Here is a 15,450-nt window from a genome sequence, read left to right as displayed (position 1 = left end):
TACAGACTCTACTGACACTATTATGATATCAAAGTTATTTCTCCTTTTTGTTTTGGTTTTGGCCTTGTGCAATTGTAAGTATATGTTATATCATGAAAGTACTGAGCAATGACTACGGCCATCTTGTATGTATTCATTTATTTTTCATGCTTAAAATTCAAAAGACACACAGACAAAACCAAATAAACGAAAAGAAGACAAAACTAATAAAAAGCGAAATAAAAATGAAAGAAGCACGGAAAAGACAAATATTTGATCAAGAGAAATACTTTTCAATGTTGTAAAATTATACGTAAACATTTGTGAAACAAGCTCGAACTCTGTCGAGAAACTGTAGTTGTATGCCTCGATGGTAGTCGTGGTCCTGTTTCCATCCATGTGTGAATTGCATAATCAACAAAATACAAATCTGACGTACTCTGGTTGTTCATTGTAAAATGTCTCTTTTTTCGTCAAATAAGTTAAAACAGCAGTTACAAGATGTAAATAGGATGTGGCTTTATTCAGGTGACACGTCGTGCCCATATACAGTATGTCACTCATTGTTAATTAATGCTGTACACATGTACTTTGAGTTTTACTAGCTATTCAGAACCAAATAGACTTTTAACTATACTAGTAATTAACACCTACATATGTAGACGTTACAAAATGTACCTTTGCTACATTTTAGCTCACCCGACCAAAGGCCATGTGAGTTGATGCCATCACTTGCATCCGTCATCGTCGTCCGTAGTAGTTAAAAAAATTCAAACTCTTTTCCGCCTCTGACACTACTGAACCACTTTCCACCAAACTTTGTATGAATGTTCCTTGTGGTATCCTGTGAAATGGGGCTTTCATATGGAAATAATATACTCCGGAAAAAAATTAACGTGATACAATTTCCACAGGATAAGATTTCATCCGGATAGTATTATGTCTTACATATTGCCCTTATCGACGTTTTTTCTTAGCCGCTGTTATTAAAAATGGAACAAAGGGGCCAGTCAAAAGTTTTCTCCTATATCCCCAAAACCGAAATTGCCGAAATCATCCTTAAGACCTATAAAAGTTTGCGAGAGATCAAAGTTTTCAAAGATTCCTAGCTAGAATTATCGCTATTGGAAGGTGAAATGTATTGAAAACTATAATAGAAAGAAACTTTCAATTGATGAAATGACCCTTATTGATGACAAGTCCTACCAAAGTCTTTTTGAATCAAAATTGTCAGACAATGCCTTGAAAGGCAAAACTAAAACTAGGTGAGCGATTCAGGCTCCTAGGAGCCTCTTGCTTTTAAATAACTAAATGTGTTCATGAAACAAACATATTCCTGAAAAGATATTCCAAATTGTTACTTTGAATAGAACAATGTGCCTACGCACATTTTTTGGTTCCCAGTTTAAGTTATTAACAGTTTCTGCGGAGTCAGACGGACAGAACCGCTTCGATTTATCATTAACCCAATACTACTTTATATATGCAGAGTGATATACATGAAAAAACCGTCTATGATTTTGTTAGAAATCAAAATGATTCGCATTGCTATTCAGCACCGAACAGCGTCTGAAGCTAAACTGTTAAATTGTGATATTAACATGCTCATAAATGTAGACATGTTGAAAATTTTAATTTTACCATCTCGCGATCGAGTAGATAAGACTATATTTTAGTATGGGAGGAAACGGACGTTTCGCGCTTAAAGGAACTGTCTTTGGTACATGTTGATAGATTTTCATCAGGGAGTAACATGCTTCTTGAAAGATGAATATTTCGTCAAAGACGTTAATGTCATAAACTCTATGTTAAAATTCGATATATCAGTACTATTGTTATGACACAAATTTGTAAATTCGATGGAATTCTCCGTTGGAAGGTGGTAACCGGCTTTGCAAATCTATTCCCGTTTTACTGATCTTTACTGAATTCTGTTGATGTGTCTTATGACCTAATCATGGGCGAATTTTGTGGATCTTTTAGACCTCTTGATATATTCGAATATGGTACTAAAACAGTTACATTCTGCATTTGTATTTACTCGTGATATTTTGGTTATTTTAAGTCCTTTGTTTTGTGTGTATTTTCTTGGTCTTGTCGTATCCATGGATTATGCTCTTTTTGATTACTGTTCGAATCCAGGTTCCCTTGAACCCTAAGTTCGATACTTCCGCATGTAAGTGTCTTAAAATCTATGTGGGTTCCATTAGTTATTCTTTTGGTCCGAAAGTATTTTTCTTTCGTGGCTTTTAACCACGCGTATATGAACAGCCGGCATTGTCCCTCAACATATTCTTACAACGAGTAAGAAAATAACTTGCCAGAAAACCCCTAGCATGGCTGGGCATATCCTCGATACAGCTTCCACGGTACCACACAATGTCAGCTAATTACCAATTTATACACAGTGCATCAATCTGATCATCTTTTTTATGATTTACAGTTGTCACAGCAAAGAAAGCTAATGCTAGAGATGGGGGTCAATTGTACCTGTCATGTGATCCCGGAAAGGCCATTGATGTTACTGACGCCTATTACGGATCGTTGCCAAGAGGAAGAGGTTGTGATGATCCAAATGCATTGACGACAGTTCAGGGACTTGCAAATGAACAGAATTCGTACACTTTAAGTGTTACCGATACAACATTCTCGACGACGACTTGCCAGGCTAATAATAGAGAGGCATTTCAAATTACTTACAATTGCAATAGTAGTATGTAGTTAAACCTTATTTAATTTTTAATTACTTGATTAGACTAGAGAAACAGTGAACGTAAGAAACATCAAAAACTAAATATTTAAAGATTTTGAAGTAAGTTGAACATAGGACAGAAATGTACCATTCTTTAGTACTACATCCAAGTTATTTTGAAAGAGCGACCCTCTTTCCAATAATCTGCACAGAGAGTATACATCTCGTTCAGTGCTAATCTCGCCCCTTCATACAAAATACATCGGAAATAGCTTTGCGGATTTTTAATGAAGTGCTCATGCCCATTGAATTTTTTTTTTCACATTCTGTATAATATAGCAGCGCATATAAGCCTTGGGAGTGTGATATGTAGTAAATCAGGAGGCGGTTATATTGGCCTCTTTGCCCACCATTTAAACATTTTACTTCCTGGTATGTTTCAGTAACTTCAACCACAACTAGCAACCAAGGAACAACTTTAACTCTCTCATGCAGCAGTGGCAAAGTTCTTAGTGTAACCAAAGCTGTTTATGCAGACGACACTGGTACCTGTTCGGATCCAAACGCCATGACTACGGCAAAAAGTATCTGTGATGGAAAAGAAACTTGTGATATAACTGTAAATGACGCAACTTTTACGTCGTCAACTTGTACTACAGAAATTGAAAGTCTAGATATAAGTTACTTATGTAGTAAAGGTAATGTATGACAATAGATTGAAAAAAGAACCGACAAAATTCAATATACAGAAGCATTTAAATGGTGATTTTTCCCACTCCGTCGAGTTACGCATTTATTAATGAGTCACTTATCTGAAGCAAATTCTTCTCTTAAGTGTTTATAAATATAAACCCAATAACGGTTTTGACGTATTAATTGACTGTCAGAATTACATGTATTCATCTTTAAAATTAATTATTTTTGCGAATAGTTCCAACAGTAACATGTGCAAAAAATCTATTTTACAGAAACAAATATTATAACGAGAAAAAATGGACTGAAATAGGAAGTAGGACTTTAAAACTTTTTTATGAAACTGTCGTAGATTTATCTTTGTCATGAATTTGTGTTTCATGTATAAGTCGATTATTGAGTCGCATTAAACAATTGTTGCTTTTCACCTCGATCCCGACGGTGAAAGTAGCTCTAGTAGTTACCTTACTGGGTAACCGTACATGTACATGCATGTCATTTTCATCTTATTAAGCATCTTAGAAAAACATGCTATTTTATCATGGCCAAATCATCAACACATTTAAAGTATGTATTGGGAACAATCTTCACCTCACTGCTGCACAGCATTTTTCACACGTTTCAGAAAATGTACGTTGCAATTTGTAACACAATACACTGATAGAACTAACTTCTAGGCAATACCTTTTTATAAACTGTAGTGTGAAGTTCAAACAATGTGACGATGAATAAAAAATCACTTTAGGCCTGGTTAAAAGTGTTGGGCCTCATACAACTTTATTACACACACACAACTAATCCTTATCATATGACAGTGAAATTTGGGCAATGCCTTCCCCTGAATCTTCTGCTTGTAACAAAAAATATATATAATGAAAGACGTGCTTTTCAGGTACAATCATTGTAAATCACATAATATATATTTAATTAAAAAAATTATTCTTGGTGTTAATAGAAAACCCAATAATATAGCAATAATTTCTGAGCTTGGCAGGCGCCCTGAATATATTTTATTGTTATATGTCACTGTAATAAACTAGTTACATAGACTATAATATACTTTTATATATGTAACAGACAATGAAATCATGAAGAGAATGTCCATGTAGAAACCATGCAGATCCTAAAATATGTGTGACACAGAGTAAATTTTATTCCAATATTTTTGTTGATTTTCCAATGTATGTTCAACTCATTGTAAAACAGATAGAACAGGATTTGTTTTCTGTATCAAAAGTGGATGGCTGAGAAAAATATATATTTTATCAAGTAAATTATGAACAGATCAAAAAGGCATTTCCCTTTATTTGAAAATTTCTAGTACTTTCTGTGTAATTTATTTCATTCTGATTTCCAATTGCAGTTAATTACAAACCAACATTTTTAGAAATCTCTATTTGATGATTTTTTATACAAATTTGACATATGACACGTGCATCCACTGCCTGGATATTCCATGAATACCATCTTAATACTTTGTATTCTAGTTTTGTGTTTATACTGGAAGATGTAGATTTGTCTCAGTGATATATCAAAGGGGGAAATTCAGTCGTTTATGCAGAATCATTTTTTGTGGTGGTTTCGAATTTTGAACACAAACAAATCATGCCACCTAATTGGAAAATAATCAACTTATTTGGGACAATTGGCATTTTTTATTGACAAATCGAAAAAAAAACTTTAATTAGGAGAAAATGTTTTATTTCGGGGATAATGTAAGGAAACAACACTATTGTCTTTCTACACAAATTAACTGTCAACGGGAAGTCTCGTATTGCACCTTCTAGTATTTCATTCTAAGAATTTAAAAGAAAATTCTTTACAGTTGTTGGAGGAATGTACACTCATTGGGGAGGAGGATCATGTGGTACCGGAAGTCAGAATATTCAGTCAGGTATGAAGCAATTATACATTTTTCTTTTCACGAACGGCGTGTTTTTATTCTGTCGTTGACAGCCGAACAATAAATAATTCAATCTCTTCTCGGTGCACAAATGTATTGATACTAATGATATTTTTGTTGTTTAGTGGTTATGCTAAGAACAATAAAGAATATAAAATCGTTGATACAGTTTCTGCACAAAAATAAAACAAACAAAACCCAAGAAACAAAACTTAAAAAAACACAAAAATAAAAACAACACAAAACAATTAAAAGGAAAAATCCTCACCATTCGAAATGTAATAAATACACATACGAAATACAGCTGAAAACATTTGCCTCTGATCAACCCTGGAAATGATTTGTTCACATTTGTATGGGAATATTAACAACTTACAAGAAGTCTTATTTACGCAGACAAAAACAGAACTGACTAGATGAGCCTAAGAGTCGGGGTAAAATGCAATGCTTTGCCAAGCGTTTTTGTTTCCCGATTCGTGCAGAGGTGTTATATATTTTCAGTGACCGCATATCATTTAAGAAATAAATCACGGAAACTCTATTTTATCATTGTTTTACCACGGGCTGGCCATATAGTCGCATTGTTTTACCCCCAAGCGATAGCGAGGGGTTAAATAATGACATAAATGGCCAACCCATGGTAGAACGACAATAAATGAAGTTTCCGTGATTTATTTTGATTCTAATAGGACTAGTTTCTTCATATTTTTGAATGGACGCAGCCCATGTGTAACACGAAATGTTGGTCATGTGATTGTCACTTTTTTTTTACCATGGCTCTTATAAAGAGCTTTGAAGCACGTCATATTAGAACTGTAGATACACTGACAATGCATCTTGGATTCTAAATTAGAACGATTGCAGTAAAATATAATTTAAAAAAAACTATGTACCGTTGCAGAATTTCTGTTTCTTTCATATGAAAAAGTAAATTGAAACTACCGAAAACTATTTACCGCTAATCTCAGTTACATGATTTTCACACTATAGTATTTGAAATAGCTTAAGCGAATTTTACCTTCATTTTTGTATCGGGCAATCCAAGCAAACCTGAGCGGCTACACGGCGGATGGCTCCAACTACCAAATTTGCAGGCCGACTAGTATAAATTGTACATTCTAGTAGGACTGCATATTTGATAGTGGGGGCAATCCTCCGTGAAGGTTATCAAAAGTTTCAAATAAAATTTACAGAGAAGGTAATGGTTATTTCCATCATTTTCATCTGTTATTATTATTGAATAATTATAACTATGATTTAGATGTCTCCAATATTGGTCTATTTAAAGGGTTCATGGTTGGTGCTAAAGCAGGAGAGGGAGGGTCCGGAAGTTCTTGGGAGTGTTTCCCAGACAGTTATGTGACACCAGATAACGCCAATACTAATGATGATGCACAGCGCGGTAAAATCTATGGGGTAGAACTGATAAGTGCTGATCCACCATTCGATTCATCGAAGGAGGGAAAGGCCATCCTCTGCTCAGTCTGCCAATTATACACAAGGAATGCAATTGTCATGGTACCTGGAACACACACGTGTCCCTCTGGATATACCGAGCAGTATAAAGGCTACATTGTGGCTGCTGGTAGTAGTAGTAATAACATCCCTCAAGACTATGTGTGTCTCGATGAAAACGTGGATGTTGGAACAGAATCGGGTAACAACCAAGCGAAAGCTTATCCAGTTCAAGTGAAATGTGGAGCATTAGACTGTGGTACTTACCCTGACAATGCTGAGATCAAATGTATTGTTTGCTCAACATGAAAAATTGGGAGGAATTTACACTGAACCGTAGATTTGATAGATAAAATCAGGATTGGAAACATTTTGTACCAGTTTTCATTCTAGTTGTTTCTGTTCATTATGATCCAACAACGAATTGGGCAAATATTTGTTTATGCTTTTCTTCTTCTCGTTATTACATTAAATATTTTGTTCTTTATTTTTGTTTTTCGTTACAATATTTACTGCCAGCATGCATTGTACTTTTGTTGTAAAAAAGCCATTTTCTCAATTAAATTGTACTAACAGGACAAGACGTTCTTCACACTCGGATGTTAAAAGCAACTGGTACATCTAATTAAGAAATCAATGTGACATGTTCGTCTATTTCTCTAACAATTCGAAAAATTAGAATAGGCACCGGCCAATCATCTGTCAGATGAAAAGTTCATGCTTTGAACGAGGAAAAAAAAAAAAAAACCAAACAAACAAAAAACGAATAAGCAACGAGTAAATCACATTCAGAAGAATTTTTAACCAACAAAGGAACATGACGAATCCAAAAATCCTGTGGCCCTTTTCACAAAAAATCGTAAGAGTAAAATTAGTGGTAAGTTGTGACGTCACAATACTTAAAGTCTATTATGACATCATAACTTACGACTAATTTTACACTTACGATTTTGTATGAAAAGGACCGCTGTTACAGTATACGTTTCGCTAACCACAGGGACTTGATCCCACTATCACATATACTAGTGTTTATATAGTAGTCGGGTTGCATATTTGATAGTCGAAGCAAGCCCCAGTGCGCTAACGATCTAAATACATTGAAAACAAGTAGTTAACGAGTTGAAAGAACACATATAATAATTATCATTACAAAAGGAAGTCAACAGCAAGACGTCATTTTCTAATGAAAATGTTAATAAGGTAAAGAAATTTGTAAGAGCTTCAATGATTGAAATCTGATCGAAATCTTTAAAAACGAGTGATCATTTAATAATTATACTGGATCCAGTCGTTCAGTTTTGATAGTTTTCAGTTAGAAGAGGTTGTCTGATAGCACTTAATCTTGAGTCCTACTACATTTTGATTGATTGACAGGGTCAAATTTGTAAATAAATATGTATTCTTTTTTTTTAAATTGACAGCTTGCGTCTTTGCATTTTAAAATATTGGTCTCGTTTTTAGAAGTTGGTTGCAGGATTTTTCATTGATAGTTTGGCTTTACTTTTTGTACAAGAATATTAGCGTTAAAACTCTTTTAGAACGTTTTGATAACGTGGAAACTGAAAACTCTAGAATCTTCTATGAACGTTTTTTTTTGTCTTTCGGAACGAATTGCAATGTTCTGAGACGAATAACAACGATTAAGAAGAACGCAATACGAATGCTAGGTGAAGTCCGAACGAACCTGTGCGTTCCCTTGACGTTCTCACATGCGTTTATCAAGGTTGCAGTTCGTTCCCAGTATGTTGGTCAATTCGTTATTGTGTAGACACCTTAATATTGCAGATGATCCCTGGGGAATGATGCATTATTGAAAACTAAAATAGATTATATTATTTTATTGGTTTCCCTGGAATGATTCGAGATTGCCTCCGGGTCTTAGTTTGCTTTAATATCATGTTATCTCTAATGGTTCTGTAAAGGATTGATATTTTCGAGGGTACGGTTTGCATACGAAGCGCAACGAAGTTGGTTGGGTATATACCATACTAGGCAAGGCAGGACTACCTTAAACGGAGAAAATCTCGCCAGAAAGCATCGTAATCGTAGTGGAGACTTTTGAAATACCCATTGTTTTCAACATATCATAAGGACGAAATGACTCTTACATTTAATACTATGGACAAAGCAGTTCAAAAAGTTTCAAAACAGTAGTGAAGTAGTGATGATTGCATCATTTAGTAGTATCAGCTTTGACAGTCTGGTCAATGACAGGATTCATAAAGTCTTTCCCGGTAAAATCCGAATAATTTCTACATTCTTTGATGGCAGAGTTAGGGACCTGCAAAAACACACAAACACAACAACAATAAAATACATAAAGTTTACATTAACAGGTTATGGCATTAATTAAGATAAATATTGTCGCGAGAAGATTTAATATTGCATGAGCTGCTTGTACAGGCAAGGGCATTGTCAAAGTTCAAGTAGATATTACACTTCCGTGGCTTAAACATCAGTATATCAATAAAGCTAAGGACGTAAGTCAACAATTGCTTATTTGATTAAAGAATTTAAAGCGGGCGTGAAATTTTAACACATAATAATTAATACCACGTGACCATGTTTTGTTCAATAGGAATTGCCCATTCTGGAGTTTGCTGACATTAAACAAGTGTAAATAATTCTGATCACGTATCGTAAAATAACAGCATTGCTATGCATTATCAAATAGCAATGATACCATTAAAAAGGGGTACACACATGTATTTATAACGTTCGTAGATGTCTAGATACTTGGAAATTAACTAGAGATCGTAGATATGAAAAATACCCATTCGCTTTAACTCTTCAGTTTTATCCTGCTGCTATCTGGATTTTTGTTTAAAATTATTATAAATAAGGATTTTCTTGTCAATGTACGGTACACATAAAAATTAAGAGGCTAGATTTGACACACATGAAATAATTTGACATGCGAATAAATATTTCCTTGCGTATGTTGTAACACTAAAGATGTAGAGGAAGTAATTTAGCGAGTGTGCAAGCAGAATGAGATATTGCTATGCTGGATACAGTCACCGATACCTTTATTTTGTACAAAAGAGACAAACATCAAGGTTTTCCAGTCGAAAAATTGAAAAGTTAAAAGATTATGGAACAGACTATCACTTTTCAGAAGTTATGACATTTAAAAAAAATACCACTACTATCCGTTATTTTATTTACTTTAAGAGACAGGTTTAAATATTTGATAGTTTTATTTAAATTTCTGAAATAGCTGTTTTTCATAAGGCGTCGTCTGCAAAAAGTAGAAATATAAAACCATGATATAACCTTTTGGTAATAGTGCTAACAGTACTTTAAAAGTAGTACATGTAGTACCGATACAATACTTACTTGAAACACCCTATTGGGCAATAACTGAGCAAACGCGAAGAGTGAAAATATCAAGTGTACCTTTACCAAACGAAAAAAAGAGTTTTTTTCTAATCGGAAATGTTGAAACACTATACATGTACATGTATTTTTTTTGAATTTTGATTTTGGGGTACAGTAAACTATGTGGCATGGCTGATTTACCTTTGCTAATGGCGTATAATTGGGGTGATGGTGCTTGTAGACCGGGTCATTAGACTTTAAACAGTACGAGAACAACAGTGCCCATCTTCGATGCGGACTATCATTTGGTCCGCTTGTGTGTATCAGATTACTATCAAAAAGTAAGGCATCTCCTAAAGTATATTATAATATAATACTTTATTGTTACTTCAGAATACAACTTATTTCAACATGCAGTTTATGTTCCATGAATCACCTATTGGTCTATGAAGAAGAGTAAATTATAAATAACCCAAAGCTGGTAATGCAATCTTAACGTGGTAAAATCATAAAACACATCTATCTGAATGCAACCCAAGTTAAGAGCTGATCCATAATCAATCCTACTTTTCACATTGGGGAATGCAAACAAATAAGTGCTACTTACCAAATTAAATTACACAAAATAACCATGCTTGATTTACGAGAATAAACCAAGCAGAAGGCTTATTTTAAATCAAATAAAATATGCAACTTACCGAACACCTTAACATAGTCTATAACATTTTTCTAACTACTGATAGTTTGGAAGAATTTAGTATCAAGAAAGTGATTGACACTTGTCAGTGTTTATAGAGTCAGATTTGAAACATTGTTACCAACCTGGGTCAAGGTCAACATATTTCACTGGGCACACTTTCATAATCTCATTTACTCTATCCATATCTGCCATAGTTTGGCCGGCCACGGGATTGTGGTCGATACGACCGCATTTATGGGAACCGGGTAATATCTGAAAACAAGAGTCGTTTTTCTATTCATTTAGTCACATCGCTTTTATGTCCGAACGCACAAAATATAAAAATAAAGTGCACAATCCTAACCCCTCCCCACCAAAAAAAAAAAAAAAAAAAAAAAAAAATGCACGAAACAAGGCAGGACATTATGGCACAGTAAACAACCGGGGAACGACCTCTGCTAGTGTTCCAGAAACATAAAAATGATATTGTTGTCACTGAATTCTCCTGTGGCATATAAAATTAAACTTTGGGCAAATACTAATTGACAAGATTATAATAGTAAAGTAGCTTAACATCAAAAGCTAATCCATCAAAGTACCATGGAAAAGTTCGTTTAACTGACTAAGCACGCTCATTTCGATTCTCCATTATTTGATATGTAGTTGTATCCGTCATTTGACCATACCTGCAAACAACCATTTGATGGTTCACATTTATCAATAGCAATAAATATTGTATTCAGCTGTGGAAACAAACATCCATTTTTGTACCAGTACCTTAAAAGAACAATATTTGAAAATGAACATAACTAAACGATCGGACATTTCATTTCAACAGTAATTTACGAAACAGTTACATTATACTATTAAGTGTCATTTTTTGGTAAGAATCAGGCAAGATGGGAAAAATCAGAAACATGCATGTAAAAAAAACACCGATCAGACAATATAATACCACTAAAGGATGCTTTCTCTATTTATTTGAAAAGACCATTAATTGATCTGTGCATCACTGGACTTGCTTAGAAATTTTTAAATAGAATCTTAGAAAAATGAGCTTTTTGACAGAGTTGTCGGCCTTTGAAATGTTCATTTTCAGCGCATTTCAATGAAATGTAACTCAATGGTCCAACATGATATGGAAAATCTTGTCTGTTTTCCTTGATTCTGATGGTGCACATAGTCAAACTTAACTTTCAATATGGTGTTTTTTTCATACCATGTTTCAGCCACTGCCTAATTCTTACAGGGACTGACACTTAACGACTATAAAGTTCATGGTTGTGTGCTCATTAAAATAGAGTATGGTAGGGGTCCACTGGTAAGATCATAGCTGATTTCTAACGAGTTTTCGATTGCATAGCAACGCGTAAGAAGTTGTCACTGGGTTTGTTCAATAGATCAAGTGTTACGTGAACGTATGGATTCAGTTTCTGGGACATTTAATTTTATTTGTGGAGAAAACTGTCCGGATTTAATTAATTAAAAAAACAGTAACGCACACTTTCATGATGTCAGCAGTGGCAGTATTCGGAATCATGTAACTTAAAAAATAAAAATTTCGAGTTCAATACTTGCAAATGGAGAAGTTTAAAATGCTCATGTAAAATATACCCATAATCCTGGTGCCATAGGTGACTTCCGCCTGTACGAGCGTCCTTCCGGATAAACTTTGCATGATAATGGTATACCTCTCCCCCTCCAAGTAGCTGTAATGACGGTTAAAACATAGCACTCAGAAACATATCGTTAGAATTAAGCCATTTCTGTAAAAAAATAATCTTGTAAGTTTGCTCTGAATGCTTTTGCTTCATGTTTTATTCGGGTTTATCTTTTTCATGTTCTTATAAATAATATACACCAAAAGTCTTACAAAAAATAGCAGAAGTGAATAGAGCATTCACTGCATTTGGGAAGCAATCAGTTTATTTTATCGTAGGACCGAAAAAAAATATACAATTTAAAGACCGGGCTAGAATTAGTAGCTAAGTCCAAAGTAATTATCCATATTGTAAAAAAAAGCAAATGTTGAAAAAAAGCAGGTCAGCAATAAAATAATGTAACAATACAATAAACCCCTGTTAAATATATCGGTATTAGATGCTCAGAAAATTTAAATGAACAATTTTGACAGAATCACTAACTGAAAGAGATTTTGGTTGAATGCAACATTATCATTGCTTTTTTTGGTGGTTGGTAAAATCTGAGTGTTTTCTTTTTACCTTCTGACATGGATCTACAACTTTGTGACTTCTTGCAACTATCCCTGTAACATCATTACCAGGATGACTCCAAATAACCAATTTGGCATTCTTCCCTAAGCCATCTGGAATCTGTTAAAAGAGAGACCACCAGCAATTTGTTAAAGAGTCTGAAAATACAAGCTGTATTCGTATTTATTACCCTTTTTGAACACTCTAAATAGAATTAATCATTCCGATAAATCAAAGTTATTGAGATTTATATCTCGTATATGTTACAAAAAAAAAATCACAAATATCTGAAACAGCGGCGACGTGTTAGAACTACGAATTGGATGAGTGCAACTTACAAGTGTCATAAAGTGGTAATATGCAAGTTTGCACAGTCAACGTCGCCGCTGTTTCAGTGTTTGAACAATGACGTCTACGAAATTTTGATTGGTCCACATTTTCCCCGTTGAACTGACATCGTAATTGGTCCCTGTGAGATCTTTTATGGAAAGTATCGGAACATAAATACGGCGATATCCACAAACATGCATCTTTGATTAGAGGACAAGGCGGCTGATAGTTTCGTTTTTAACTACGTGGTCAACTATTAATGTGATTTTTTTTAACCTTCAGGTATCACAATTCCTTCAAAAAATGAAATATTGCAAGCGTATACACCCACGACGAAAGATATTGGACGTGGAAAATTTTTAATTATCACAAGTTTGAAAACTATCCCCTAATAAATATTTTATTTTTGATAAGCTGCTGACTCACTCCATATCCATGTTTTTCAATAATGTTACTGCCTTCTAAGACCTTCTTCATTTGTTCAAGTTCCTCAATGTCAAACATAGATCTATAAGCAGAATTCAGTACATGTAGTTTAACGGTTTTCATTTACTTTGAAGTAATATGAAACAAGTTTTGGGTAACAAAAAAATGTGTGTTTTAACTTTTCCTTTATATATACATTTAATCTAAAGTCCTTCTTGCAGCAGAAACACTGCATTTGGATTATTAATATACACGTGTTATACACTCCTTGAATCGTTCACGTTTCCCATTTTAGCGTTTGTCCCGTGCGGGTCCGGTTGTCAAAAGAATAGGCCCACAGCAGCGCTAAGATTGTCGTAAAAGGCGACTAAATAGTGCTCTGAACCCTGACCGGGGGCTAGAGCGCTCTACCCACAGATCAACTGGTTTGTGCGTCCCAGGTGGTGGAATGGGGTACCCCTGGCGTGTTACATGCTGGGGTCGTCAGACTATGATACGGAAAACCTGACCGAAAACCATAGTGGTGCTCCGTGTTGGAAAAGATGCCACGTTCCTCGCATGTTAAAGAACCCTGCTGTGGTATTCGATAGGAGTAGGAACCTTTGCACTCAACCACAGGAGGCTAAATTGTCCGACCATACCCATCCCTCCCTATTTCTAGTGGCAATCAAAATTTGTCGACCCTATTATCCTAGTGTCCCATCCCATTTTTCAATCAATCAATCAATCATTTTAGCGTTTGTGCATCGTTTGTCGTTTGTTTACACATCGTTTTGCGTTCGTTTAAACGCACGATAAACGCACGATAGAAGCGTTCGTTTTTTTTGTACATTCATTATTTCCTATATTCAATTTTCATTTTTATAATTTTTGCTATAATTTTCTGTATTTTCATTAATTCTATATTCGATTTTTACTTTCTTCATTAATATTTGTTAATATTATTATCATTCATCTTTCGTCTATCGTGCATTTAAATGCGTTTATCATGCGTTTAAACACACGCTGGAAGCAATTTAATGATTTTACTCCAACATTATAATGTTATAAATAGACATAAATAGCTTTTGACAAATTTCTTTGATAAGAAAGAAAAAGTTATGAAAACCTGAATGAATTGGTTTGCATAATATGTATGCTAAAATAGACGCTAAGGTAAAAAATGTTTGAATTTGAAACGGGTCCAACAATAGAAGCAAGTTGTAAGCATGCTGAAATCTATTGGTGCTGTGACTATTATGGTATAAAAACGTTTGTATCGGAACCATGGTCCTTGCACACATTGTTAGCTTTTTAAAATTTGAATCAAAACTGATTTCTTACCTGCCTAAAACCAATTATTCTAGCTTTACATACTCACTAATGAGATGAACTAGTTTCAAACTTTTTTTCGGTTCTATTTTCTGGATTTTGGCATGTATTTTTTAAGCATGACATGTTTTTTGTTATTAAAGAATATGATATCAGTATTAATGATCATGAGATCAGAATTCAAGATTAAGATACCAGTATTGAAGATTATGAGATCAGTATTAAAGGTTATGAGATGAGTATTCTAAATTATGAGATGAGTATTCTAGGTTATGATATCAGTATTCTAGATTATGAGACCAGTATTCAAGATAATGAGACTAGTATTCAAGGTAATGAGGCCAGTAGTCAAGGTAATGAGGCCAGTATTAAAGATTTTGAGGTCAGAATGTATCGATCACCAGTTGAATCCATTGCTGCTAATGCAGTTCGGAATTTTAACATCTGC

The 15,450-nt window shown here is 34.4% G+C and overlaps 2 protein-coding genes across 2 annotated transcripts; one reads left to right on the top strand and one right to left on the bottom strand.

Moving 5' to 3' along the window:
* Window positions 1-3,109: 3,109 nt before the first annotated feature.
* On the top strand, window positions 3,110-7,209 carry LOC148611319 (uncharacterized). Its single transcript, XM_088595287.1, has 3 exons — window positions 3,110-3,369; window positions 5,190-5,258; window positions 6,556-7,209. The coding sequence occupies exons 1-3, from the start codon at window positions 3,240-3,242 to the stop codon at window positions 7,029-7,031; spliced, it is 675 nt and encodes a 224-aa protein (XP_088451413.1). The 5' UTR covers window positions 3,110-3,239; the 3' UTR covers window positions 7,032-7,209.
* Window positions 7,210-8,545: 1,336 nt separating this feature from the next.
* On the bottom strand, window positions 8,546-13,847 carry LOC148611318 (uncharacterized). The gene is made up of 7 exons (XM_088591756.1): window positions 13,692-13,847; window positions 12,945-13,055; window positions 12,337-12,431; window positions 11,409-11,499; window positions 10,866-10,995; window positions 10,245-10,396; window positions 8,546-9,003 (listed from the first exon to the last, which is right to left on the bottom strand). Exons 1-7 carry the CDS (start codon window positions 13,812-13,814, stop codon window positions 8,896-8,898), a joined length of 810 nt encoding a protein of 269 aa, XP_088447882.1. The 5' UTR covers window positions 13,815-13,847; the 3' UTR covers window positions 8,546-8,895.
* Window positions 13,848-15,450: the final 1,603 nt, after the last annotated feature.

This window comes from Perna viridis, chromosome 7 (genome assembly GCF_037379345.1).
Source record: "Perna viridis isolate PV_CMFRI_1.1 ecotype Kerala chromosome 7, ASM3737934v1, whole genome shotgun sequence".
Taxonomy (NCBI): Eukaryota; Metazoa; Mollusca; class Bivalvia; order Mytilida; family Mytilidae; genus Perna; species Perna viridis.
The sequence above is the reverse complement of the archived record's forward strand: the minus strand, read 5'-3'. Positions and strand labels throughout refer to the sequence as shown.